We start from the raw sequence: 11603 nt of genomic DNA, 5'->3' as shown, positions 1-11603 counted from the left end.
GTAGAGGCTACTGATATTGTACAGTGATAATTCTAGCTAGACCATGAAAATAAAGAGAGTGACATCTTACGCTTTTGCCACATTCACAGTGCTTTTTATAAGAATTCCCTGTGATGTATGTATAGTTTGTACGTTACTGTGTGTTTTATAAAGAGACATATGAAAGAGAAACTTTAATACCTTAGCATCTCAAGCTTTGAACATCGCACAGCTATGTGTAAATTTCGCATAAGTGACCATCCGTTACATATAGAATCCGGCAAGCATAACCGTACTCCTTTAAATGATAGAACATATAAATTCTGTGACCACTTGTATCTTGAAGACGAGACACATTTTTACTAGAGTGTACATTATATGAATACGAACGCCAATCCCTATTTAATACTTTACAAATAGACAATAACTGTAAGAAAATGTCAAAACAAGACTTGTTTAAATAGTTGATGTCATGCAAGGACGATTATGCTATTGACGCAATATGTAAATATGCCTCCATGTGTTTCAAAAAGAGAGAAGAACATACTAGATGCAGCCATTAGAGATTGTAACACATAGTGTATTAGTTACTTTTCCATTTAGCCTAGTTTAAAATCATTGTATAAGTTAAGTTTTTCCTCTGCATCCATAAGACCACATGTGGTCCTTTTGTGCATTTAGCCCTCGGGCATGAATATGCCATAAAGATTATCATTATAAACACCAAATCTATCGTCTTTCAGGAACTGGTGTGTCTCCGGCCTCTTTGGGGAGTCTGGGACCACCTGGTCCCCCAGGTCCCCCTGGTTTACCAGGGATTCCTGGTAACCCAGGACAAAAGGGGCCCATGGGGCCAGGAGAGCCTGGGTTTCCTGGACCTCCAGGAGAAAGGGGACCCATGGGGCCGGCTGGCCCTGTGTCTGTGGGGCCTCCTGGACCTCCGGGAGAGAAGGGCTCCATGGGCCCAGCAGGCCCTCGGTCTGCCGGAACTCCCGGTCCCCCTGGACCTCCCGGAGAAAGGGGACCCGTGGGTGTAGCTGGACCTGGGTTTCCCGGGCCTCCTGGACCTCCAGGAGAAAGGGGACCCATGGGGCCAGCTCGACCTGGATTTCCCGGGCCTCCTGGACTTCCAGGAGAAAGGGGACCCATGGGGCCGGATGGGACAGGGTTTCCCGGACTTCCTGGACCTCCTGGACCCCGAGGAGCCCGTGGACCCATGGGTCCCCATCGAATGGCCGGTCCACCTGGACCTTGTGGAGCCCGTGTTCCCACAGAGCCGGATGGGCCAGGGATTGCCGGGCCTCCTGGACCTCGTGGGGCCCATGGACCCCGTGGACGCATGGGCCCCAAAGCATTGGCGGGATCCGTGGGCCCACCCGGCTCCAACAGCATGTGTCTGGAACCTGTCGGACCACGCCAACATCGCCAAAGTGCCGCACGGTTCATGTCGGATAAAGGTAAGTTTTTTATCATGAGCACACGATGTAGAGTACAATTATAACATTTGATGATATGGTGTTTTATCTCTTGTCGAAGTTTTTTATGATTCATCTTTTTTATCATTTCATGTGTCTCTAAGTAAAGAATTGAAGAAATTCAAGAATTAAGATCACCCAGAAGGGAAACGTTGCTTATTATGTCTTATCATGTTTTCATCGGGAGGGAAATACATGTGTACATATTGTTTTTGCTGGTGTGTTTTTCTTTCTTCTGCTGTCAGTAGCCAATCAGAGCTTAGGTTAGATATTAGCTGTTGTTGCAAATGTTAGCAATCAGTAGTCAATCAGAGCTTAGGTTATATATTAGCTGTTGTTGCAAATATGAACGCAATACTATAGGGTGAGCCTGGCGGTATAGTATAATTATTATAATGACCTGGTTTAAAAACCAAGTAGATATAGATATATTTTCTAATCTCACACAATATTACAGACCGAGCCTAAATGACACAGTACTGTGTGCGAGTGGCTTGACAAAAGGCTATGGAAAAAACATTCTGCATTTCAGCAAAAATGTTGCATTTCTAGTCTTACTTAGCAATACTCAAACTTTGTTGCTAACATCTTTTCTGAAAGGTTATGCGTGGCGGCGTGGAATCTACTACAAGGCGTTCAACACCCCGGCGAACTTCGGGGACGCTACCCTGCACTGTCGTCTGGATGGTGGTACACTCGCCATGCCCCGGGACCCGGCCACCAACGAATTCCTCATCTCTCTCAAAAACCACGTCAACTCCGAGTCCTGCTTCTGGTTTGGCCTGCACGACCGGCGCAGGGAAGGACGCTTCGAGTGGATGGATGGTAGACTACTTGGCCTTCGGAGATACAAGTCGTGGGGCGCAAAGCAACCAGATGATCGGCATTGGGGGGAGGACTGTGTCCACTATTTCAGCTCCATGGATACCAATTGGGGGGCAAATACGTGGAATGACGCAGACTGCAGCATTCCTTATCTCTTCATATGCCAAGTGACTCCAGATACTTCATAAAAGCTTACCGTTTCTTCTCATTCAATACTTCGCTGTCATCAGCTTTCACTTGACCATGCTCATTATTCTGTTATGCCTGTTATCAGTGACCTATACCTAGCCCGTCGAGGCCTAGGAATGAATGTACAATATAAAGGTCCTTCATTGATTCATTCATTAAATGACCACTGTTCTTTTTTTCAATTTCTGTATGTTATCTTATATTTGCATTTTTGGGATTTTTGAAAACCATGTGATGATCAAATGGATTTATTATGCATCTTTTTCAAATGAATGTAAGACAGAAGGGTGATGTGTTTCAGCTAATTATAACATTGTCTTGCAGCAAGGGTAGTTTTGCAACAGATGACTTTGTAACAATGTACTTCAGTGACATAGCTCTAATTGCACAAGTGAGATGGCTCTGTATGGTACTGTATAAGTGATGATACTTCGCTGTAAAGTAACAAAGCAAGGGAATTGGAAATGGCCCTGTAAAACTATATGTTTTAGTATGAGTCATTATGGAATGTATACAAGAAGAATGTTTGTATGTTAATATCTGTCAGACTTTTTTCACCAAGACTTAAGAATTGTTGCATGATCTTTCTATAGCACTAAATGATGTAATCATTTTACATTTATCTTTTTTAGTGCACATTATGCGGATTGATGCATTGTTGTAGCCGGAAGGCAGGCCCTTCCTGTAGTTTGTCAACATCCTTTTATATCAAGTTGTAGGACACACCATAAATCTGTAAAAAAATACTTAAGATATGAAATAACAAAAGAAGTTTTGACATATCAAAACCATGTGGTTTGAAGTTAGAAATCTCCAATGTGAAGACAAGTGAAACGGCGTTTGAAGTTCTTTCAACATAACACAACCAATGTGGTGTACCTGCATATAACTGGCAATTTTAGCAATATCTCAACAGAATTACTTGAAATAAGTGTACAACATCTTAGAAGCTAATAAAGAAAGACTGATTGAGTTTAACTTTGTCACGTCTCTACCATTCTTAGTCCCATATGATAGAAAAGGACCAAAAAAGGACAAAACAATGCATTTTAATGGGTTACCTGATGGCCTAATTTTGCATTCATTCATGATGCCATTGGAGTCCTAGAAACTTTCCATCATTGGTACATTGAAACCTTCATTACTAGACTAAAGATATACTAAATAAAGAGACTCTTTTTACACAACCAATGCTTTATTCTCACCGACGTTTCGGTGACCGTCTGTCACCTTCTTCAGGGCAATTCTGACTGGTTCACATTGTACTGCAGGACAGATGTCGCTATGAAACAATTTGCTATGAAACAAGCAAAATCACTCAAGATTAATTTGTGAACGTGGATTTGATTACTTAAATATGTACACAATATCTTAGAAGTAAACCCTAGACTGGGCTCACCGCCACCCCCCGCACACACACACACACACACACGCACACACACACACACACACACACACACACACACACACACACACCTCTTGATGGCTAGATTTTCACAATAGACGGTGTAACAAGAATAGAAGCAACAAAACATGGTATCACAGCCAACAAGCCTTTTATTTCTGTATTCAAGAGGTGCGCAGACAGACATTTGTGTGGCAAACTCGTATCACTTACCGAGTTGACAACTACAGTCATGGCTACCACATTGGGGCACTTTTACTATCAAACTAGTTTCATTTTTACTACTACAGATATAGTTACTGTCTCTTCTACAAGTACAATCATGATCAAGGATACCACATGTCTATATGAAATATTAATATGAACATACAGAATTCTGGTTATGATTATAGAAATCCATAATGACACATTTGTTTACAGACTACAATTACTGTTGGAATCACAGAGTCATTCCACTTATGTACATTCTGACAAGGTAAACGGTTACACAATGATCATCATTATAACACAACTATTATAAACAATTGAAAAGCATCGCCCTTTTATCTCACAATCACGTGAATAAAGTGTGTAATGAAGCATTGTATTTCAATTGTACCTTAGAAAGTCGTAAAACAATTGTCTCCAAACATCACATTTCCCAAGTTCGAAAAATTCCATTACTGTATTTCCATAATACAACATACAGAAAGCTCCTTCCACAGGTTGATTTCGCATGGTTTCTAAGAATGGGCTTAAGCATTGTGTGATTACTCTTCTTAATGACAGTGGATTATAACCCATTGATGACTTCTTCGTAGTGTAATTATAACTCACAATATAACCCTTAAAACATCTAGAAGAAAACCATCCAATCTCCACAAATGGATTAAAACGGAGAATTACTTCCGGACATTTCGAGTGGCATCCATAACTCCTCTTCAACGTCACTGAATGAACTGGCCCAAACAATTCAATAATAAGTTTGCAACGTATCCAGAAGAAGTCAGTTGGGCTCATCTAAATTTCTCACAACTAAATCATTAACAAAGGTCCATGCAGCCGATTACTTTTTCGCACCTAAGATACGTGACACATGAATGAAACCTTAGTGAGCATAGTATAAATAGTGTTGATGATAGCTTGAAATGGCGTCAGGCATCTGGAGTCACCTGGCATATGAAGGGAAATGGATCATTGCAGTCAGCATCATTCCACTTGTTTGCTCCAAAGCGGGACTCAGTGTACATAAAGTATTGAACGCAGTCCTCCTTGTCTTTAGCATCATCTGGTTGATGTGAATCCCACGGCTTGTACCTTCCAAGTGCAACTCCATCCATCCACTCGAAGTGTCCTTCCCTTCGCTGGTCGTGCAGTCCAATCCAGAAGCGGGCATTGGGGTTGACGTGGTTTTTGAGGGAGATGAGGAAGTCGTTGGTGGCCGGGTCCCGGGGCATGGCGAGTGTACCACCATCCAGACGACAGTGCAGGATAGCGTCCCCGAAGTTCACCAAGGTGTTGAACGCTTTGTAGCAGGCTCCACGTAGATTCGAATAACCTTTGGGACAAGAAACTAGAAAAAAGTGAACGTTGACAACAATCATACATATAGGGATGGACGATGTGGACCTCAACTCTCAAAACAATGTGACATTGAAAGCATGCTTTGCATTTGCAACATCGCCCCTCTAGATGATACGGATACGCTCTTTTCTAGATGTCTTTTTCTGGTGTTTAGAAATCTTTAAGTCACTGGTCATTATTTGAGAAATTTCTTGGAAATAGAGCAGAGACAGGTCCTCCCAGAGGACAGAAGACGGCAAGAAAGTGGAAGACGTAGACAAAGTAGCTCATGATTGTGTCTAAAGCTAAGGGTACAAACGGCCGTACGTGCAATTTGTCCGCATGTTTTTTTAGGAGGCCACGTCCGCCACGTATTTCTGAAAACGTTCAGGCTGTACAGGGCAGGTGCGTCACCCGTACTGGCACGTATACGGGGGCGAATCCGCAGCACGATGGCACACAAAGTTTTCCTCAATGCCCGGTCTCCAAGTCGGTGATGTTCGCTGTAGATCCTGATGAAGTAAAGAACAAACTATTTGTCCGATTTCATCCATCCAATGATGTTCAGACTACTGAGTAGCCTGTAATTGCCTTGCCTTGCCTAGTCGACCCCCGGAGGGGACGGGGTAAGTCCATGCACTACTTCAGCCCACGCCTTCCTGTCTGACATGACCGCTGCCAGGTCCTCCTCCGCTAGCCCGGTATCCCTGGAAAGCAGTCTCGGGAAGGTCAGCTTCCGGGAGTGAGTTTTTCCTCGAGGCCTCCACAAGAGGAGTGAGGAAACTACCTCTTCACTAGCCCGAAGGCAGTGTCCAGCAAACTGTGCCCGTCTCTGTCTGAGTCTGTGAGAGACCCTCGGGAGATCTCCATAAATGTCCCTTATGGATGGGTGCTGCTTCCAACAAATGTTCTGTGCTTTGCGCAGGAGTAGTGTGTACGTACCATCAAGTTTCCTCTCCAGACGAGTTGTTAAGGTCCAAGTTTCAGCACCATACAGGAGAATGGGCTCTATTACTGCGCGGAAGACTTGTACCTTAAGTTTGTTGTTTATGCTGGAGCGCCAGATCTTATCCAGTTTGTTACAAGCATTCCAGGCCATGGCTTTCCTAATGCTTAAGTCCTTTTCTGAGTTCATAATGTAAGACCCGAGATACTTAAAGTCCTCGACTTCTTTTAGGCAAGTTCCAGATAGGGATTTGAGATCAGTTGGTGCAATAGTAATACTTGTACTTGTTTTTATGAATTCAGTTTTTGCTGCATTACAATAGAGTCCAACTTGGGCCGCTGCTTTCTCGAGAGACTGCAGAAGATCTTCAGCATCCTTGACTAGGTGTGTTAACAGTGCTAGATCGTCTGCAAAATCTAGGTCTGTAAGATTCACAGCTAAGTGGCGACTGCTTCTTCTAGGTTGAATTTCTATACCCTTTTCCTGCATGCTGTCCAATGAGAGACGTAGTACATAGTCAAGCACTATGATGAAAAGAAAAGGTGCTAATGTGTCTCCTTGCAGGACACCGGCTGTGACCTCAAACGGGCTTGTTTCACCATCGGGAGTTATCACAGTAGCAGTGGTGTTCGTATATAGTGCCTTGATTGCACTGACGATGGGTAATGGTATTCCATACAGACTAAGTATCTCAAACATAATGTTTCTGTCTATGGAGTCGAAGGCCTTTCGGAAATCGACAAACAGTAGTACAAGATTTCTGTCGCATCTTCTCATTTCCTCTATTATTCTGCGGATGGAGAGTATTTGTGCTATGGTGGATCTACCTCTTCGGAAGCCGTTCTGGTTCTTTCTTAAGAGTGGGTCTACTGCAGGAACTAGACGGTTAAGTAGCAACTTGTTGTAAACCTTGGCAGCTATAGGAGTAAGAGTGATCCCACGGTAGTTTGCAACTGAAGTCAAATCTCCTTTCTTGGGTACTGGAATAATACCACCTTTGAGCCAGGCAGAAGGAGGTTTGTGTGTAAGGAAGGTGTTGTTACACAGGTGAAGAAGCAAATCATGGAATACCGGATCCTTCCATATTATGGTAGGGATGTTGTCAAGTCCAGGGGATTTGTTGTTAGAGAAAGAGTCCAGTGCGGCTTCAAGTTCTTCTAGTGAGAAGGGCTCAGTTGATATATTAAGCTCTTCAGACACCTGTATCCTTCTTAACGGTTGGTTAGGTGGTAACTTGGGAACTTCTCCAAGTAAGGACTTGAAGTGTGAGAGCCAGTTGGCCTTCCTGTTTTCTTGGGATCCTCCTTTTATCTTGCTTGTAGGTTGGGCTTTCCGTCCACTGAGTTCATTAATTGTTTTCCATGCTGCTTCATATTGTCTAGTTGCATGCAGGAGGCTAATTTTGTCTATTTTCCCTTTGATGTATTCTGCTTGAGCACTAGCGTAGGCGATATCTAGCTCTCTTTGTGCTTTAGTAACTTTCTTAAGGGAAAGTCTTGTTGGTCTTTTCTCATGGAGTTTTGTAACTTCCGTCACTTTCTTGCGTGCGGCCGAGACTTGTTTGTGCAGGCTAAAAGGTGTGGTTTTCCTTTTCTCCCTCTTGGGTAGGGTTGTGAGTGACACATCTTCGTTGGCCTTGACAAGGTTGTTATATGTCGTTTCTATGTCGTCTGTTGGGTCAGAGAGAGCATCAAAGCGATTTTTAACTTCAAGGACAAAATGATCTCTGATGGTCCTGTAATTACACAATCTTCTGACACCCTGCACCGAGAGCTGGTGGCCGCTCACCTCTACAGCTACGTACGTGCAATTTGTCGGTACGTTTTATTGGGAGGCCACGTCCGCCACGTATTTCTGAAAACGTTCTAGCTGTGCAGGGCAGGCGCGTCGCCCGTACTGGCACGTATGGGGGCGAATCCACAGCCGGCTAGCCTGATGACACAAAAAGTTTCGCCAGAACGTAAAGTTCTTCGGCTTGCATGTCTACGTGCTCCAAAATCCGTCGTATTCCTTACGAGCTCGTACGGAGGCGGTACTTACCACTTACGGATCCCAAAAGATTGCCCACGTTTTTGCACGTAGACAGCACGTATTTGCACGTACGGTGGGTTGTGCCCTTAGCTTTAGCTTAGGAAAAAATCAACCGAGTTTTTATCCAGTGGTGGCTGGCGGTGTGTTCCTGAGTTGGTGAGACTGAAGGCCATTTCCGACCATCGCCCGGGATAATACAATGATAAGAAAAAGCAGTCATAAAGCTTAGAAACCAGGTAAACAACTGAACAACTAAAAACCAATTTGGTTGTACATGTAACTTTACCCTAAAATGATTGATTTGTATGAACAAAATCCTCCTACGCACGGTCCCCAACGGCTAGCCAACTGCCTATTGGGGCCCTGCTGTCTGGAGGCCCACCAGCAGTTACTGTGAGCGTCACCACAAACCAGCTGTCAGCCAATCAGAGAATAGGCCTTTGTTGGGCTTTCTGTTTACGAAAGCCATCTCGTAAAGACCGCTATCAGCAAATCATGTTACGTCTTACATAGCTCCATCCTCCTGCGCCCGATCCCAACGGCTCATATAAGGGTAACTTCATTAATATTTAGTATAAGCAGGGCGTCAGTAACTGATCTGAGTGCACCAAACAGCAGAGGTGACCACAGGGAGTTTCGACACGACTGTGGTCCCTCTGCGTAGGAGCATGGAACAAAAGAGAATGGTCGTGTTACCTTCATTCGACTCAAATTGTGCTGATGTTTGAAGAGGTTCTGGTGTTTCAGCTGGTCTCAAACACATCGAGGTTCCATTTGGGTAGGCTGGTCCCGTTTTTCCTGGAGGTCCAGGAGGCCCGACAGGTCCAGCTGGATCTAAAGGTCCAAAGAACGATAGAGACTGTGATAACTGATAACCCTAATTTTATGATGTTGAAATAGTTGTTCAAGAGAGTTCACCTTACAACATTACGGTAAACTTTCCCGTAAAAGCAATAAACATAATAACAAGTTGACACATGAAATTTATTCTGTTACTGATTGTTACAGTAAAGATCAGAGTAATTAGTATAATTGAAAGATAAATCGTTCTGTAGAACATGAAGTATAACCTCTACATTTTGATAAGGTCATTAAATATTAATTAATGCATTTTTATGAAGACATTTTACTTACTTTTTAATTCTACAAGTCGTTGCCTGATTTGTTGGTTCTGTACTCTAAGTTCGGACATCTCATTAGAAAGGGCGATGACTTTAACTGAGCAACGAAAGAAGAAAATCACGAAATCATTGCGATATTATCTTAAGATATTAGACTCAAACAAGACTTGAAATGGAGTAGAAATGCGATATTTTTTTGAGAAAATGCAGAATGTTTCCCTCCCAGTAATTTGCCTTTTGTCAAACTACTCGTGCACAATAATATACCAAAAGGCTCACCCCAGAGGCAACGCCAAGAAATATTAACATAATATATGCAACTGGATTCATCCATTGAATTACTGCGATAATAAACATACTTTGAGAAACGTTTTGGCATAGAATCAAAAGTGTGCAATTGTTCTTATTATATATTGTTATTATATATATTGTTCACATTAACAAGTATACTAACATAGATAAGGTTTGCATGGTTGATCCCATTGAACCTTCATGACAGAGAAAAAAAGAGAAAAGAGAAAGAAGAAGACGAAAAACACCAGCAAAAACAATGTCTTTCTCTACGTAACTTGACATAATAATTGTCAGTATGCGCAAACAACAATGGATGACCTGCAATAATTAATAGTAGTATAACCTTAACTAAGGAGATTACAAGAATTTATTGGCAAGTTATACACCAACTGACCTGCAAGTAAAGCCACGAAAACCACAATAACGACAAGCACAAACGGTATCGCGGCCCACAGCTTTTTGCTCAGACAGCTACCCGCCGTCTTTTCAGTGGCTGTGTCGGAGGTCGCTGATTCAAGAAAACAAAAAATCGTGTTGATACTAAGTTGAGTCTAACTTCGCCTACTGTGGTGAGTGATTTTTTATACTACAATTTCATAAAATATTTGCTGCACATTCCATGCACTGCGTTCATTTTTGTTGTTTATTTGTTTCTTTAAAATCATATAGTAAGACGCCCTTGCCAATTGTTGTCCTGGCAAGCGTACAGCCAATGATGGTATTTTGAACAGCTTTTGTTGTGAATATGACCAAGTAAAAACAACAATGGAAAAATAGAAAATACTTTACAATAAATCCACAATAAGGACAATAGATACAATCCAGTGATGGCACAGAAATAGAGACAACATTATTGTTATCTGTCACAAGCCTGCAATGTTTGTTTATTTTCATTATAAACATACTGTTTTGAATTTTGAAAGTGTTAATGTAAGTATTGTTTTCCTACAAGGTGGCATAAAGCACAGTACATCTCAAAATAAGTTCTATGCTCACAGCGTATTTAGTCTTTTCATTTTATTTACCTAAAAAATGTGACTGTCTTTCCCCTCGCCTTTTCTAAATAGTTTTCTCTTGCTTGTTCTTATTAAACCATTCTTTTAAAGTTGTTTTTTTTATCGCCTTGTTGACATTAGTTTAAGCATTCATTTTTAAATGTTAATCTTACAATCTTGATATGCCTACATCCAGTGATACTCCTTTCGTCCCTATTTTGAAACAAATGTGATGACAATGAATACGTAGTAAACCTACTAGATTAGATATTCCTTCACAAAGACCCTGACAAAAGAAATCGATTAATCCCTAGCTCAGAGCATCCCCCTTTTATTATGCTACAGTAGAAGCCAGTTAATTGCACAACGGATTGACGCACACTTCTGTTAACTGCACGGAATTCCAAAATCCCAAACCAGTGCGGTCCAGCTAGATAACTTCGCATTATTGCACCACCCGGATAATTGCACGAAATACGATGGCAAATAGGATGTGCAATAAAGCGGCTTCTACTGTATTAGTAAGACGTCAATGCATTGAATTGAACGCAATAAATAAAACTTTTACCTGTTCTGGTGACGTACACAGGATTGGCGTTACTCGCAGCTGCGTCAGCCATCGACCACCACCAATTAGTCTGGCGCTTCTGCATGTGCGTGGTGTCTGCAGAAATTAATATTCAAATGAGAAAAATTCATAGACTCCGTTGCAGTCTTCGAACGGGGCTGGTTTTTATGTGTGTGTGTGGAGGGGGGGTGCGTTGGTTCGCGATTTTCAAAGTTGGCTAGGTTCTCTTGTGC

At 42.3% G+C, this 11603-nt stretch overlaps 2 protein-coding genes across 2 annotated transcripts in view; one reads left to right on the top strand and one right to left on the bottom strand.

The window, feature by feature from the left end:
* LOC118430070 (collagen alpha-1(I) chain-like) overlaps window positions 1-2567 on the top strand; it is a 6503-nt gene extending 3936 nt beyond the window's left edge. The window contains exons 5-7 of the mRNA XM_035840779.1: window positions 723-1436; window positions 2055-2279; window positions 2554-2567. Of these exons, the coding sequence (XP_035696672.1) occupies window positions 723-1436; window positions 2055-2279; window positions 2554-2567 (953 nt within the window). The remainder of the gene's footprint in view (window positions 1-722; window positions 1437-2054; window positions 2280-2553) is intronic.
* Window positions 2568-5006: 2439 nt separating this feature from the next.
* Window positions 5007-11603, bottom strand: part of LOC118430069 (C-type lectin BpLec-like) — a 7467-nt gene continuing 870 nt past the window's right edge. The window contains exons 2-4 of the mRNA XM_035840778.1: window positions 11371-11466; window positions 10202-10315; window positions 5007-5410 (exon numbers count right to left, since the gene is read on the bottom strand). Of these exons, the coding sequence (XP_035696671.1) occupies window positions 5007-5410; window positions 10202-10315; window positions 11371-11466 (614 nt within the window). The remainder of the gene's footprint in view (window positions 5411-10201; window positions 10316-11370; window positions 11467-11603) is intronic.

This window comes from Branchiostoma floridae, chromosome 14 (assembly GCF_000003815.2).
Source record: "Branchiostoma floridae strain S238N-H82 chromosome 14, Bfl_VNyyK, whole genome shotgun sequence".
Lineage (NCBI taxonomy): Eukaryota > Metazoa > Chordata > Leptocardii > Amphioxiformes > Branchiostomatidae > Branchiostoma > Branchiostoma floridae.
The sequence above is the reverse complement of the archived record's forward strand: the minus strand, read 5'-3'. Positions and strand labels throughout refer to the sequence as shown.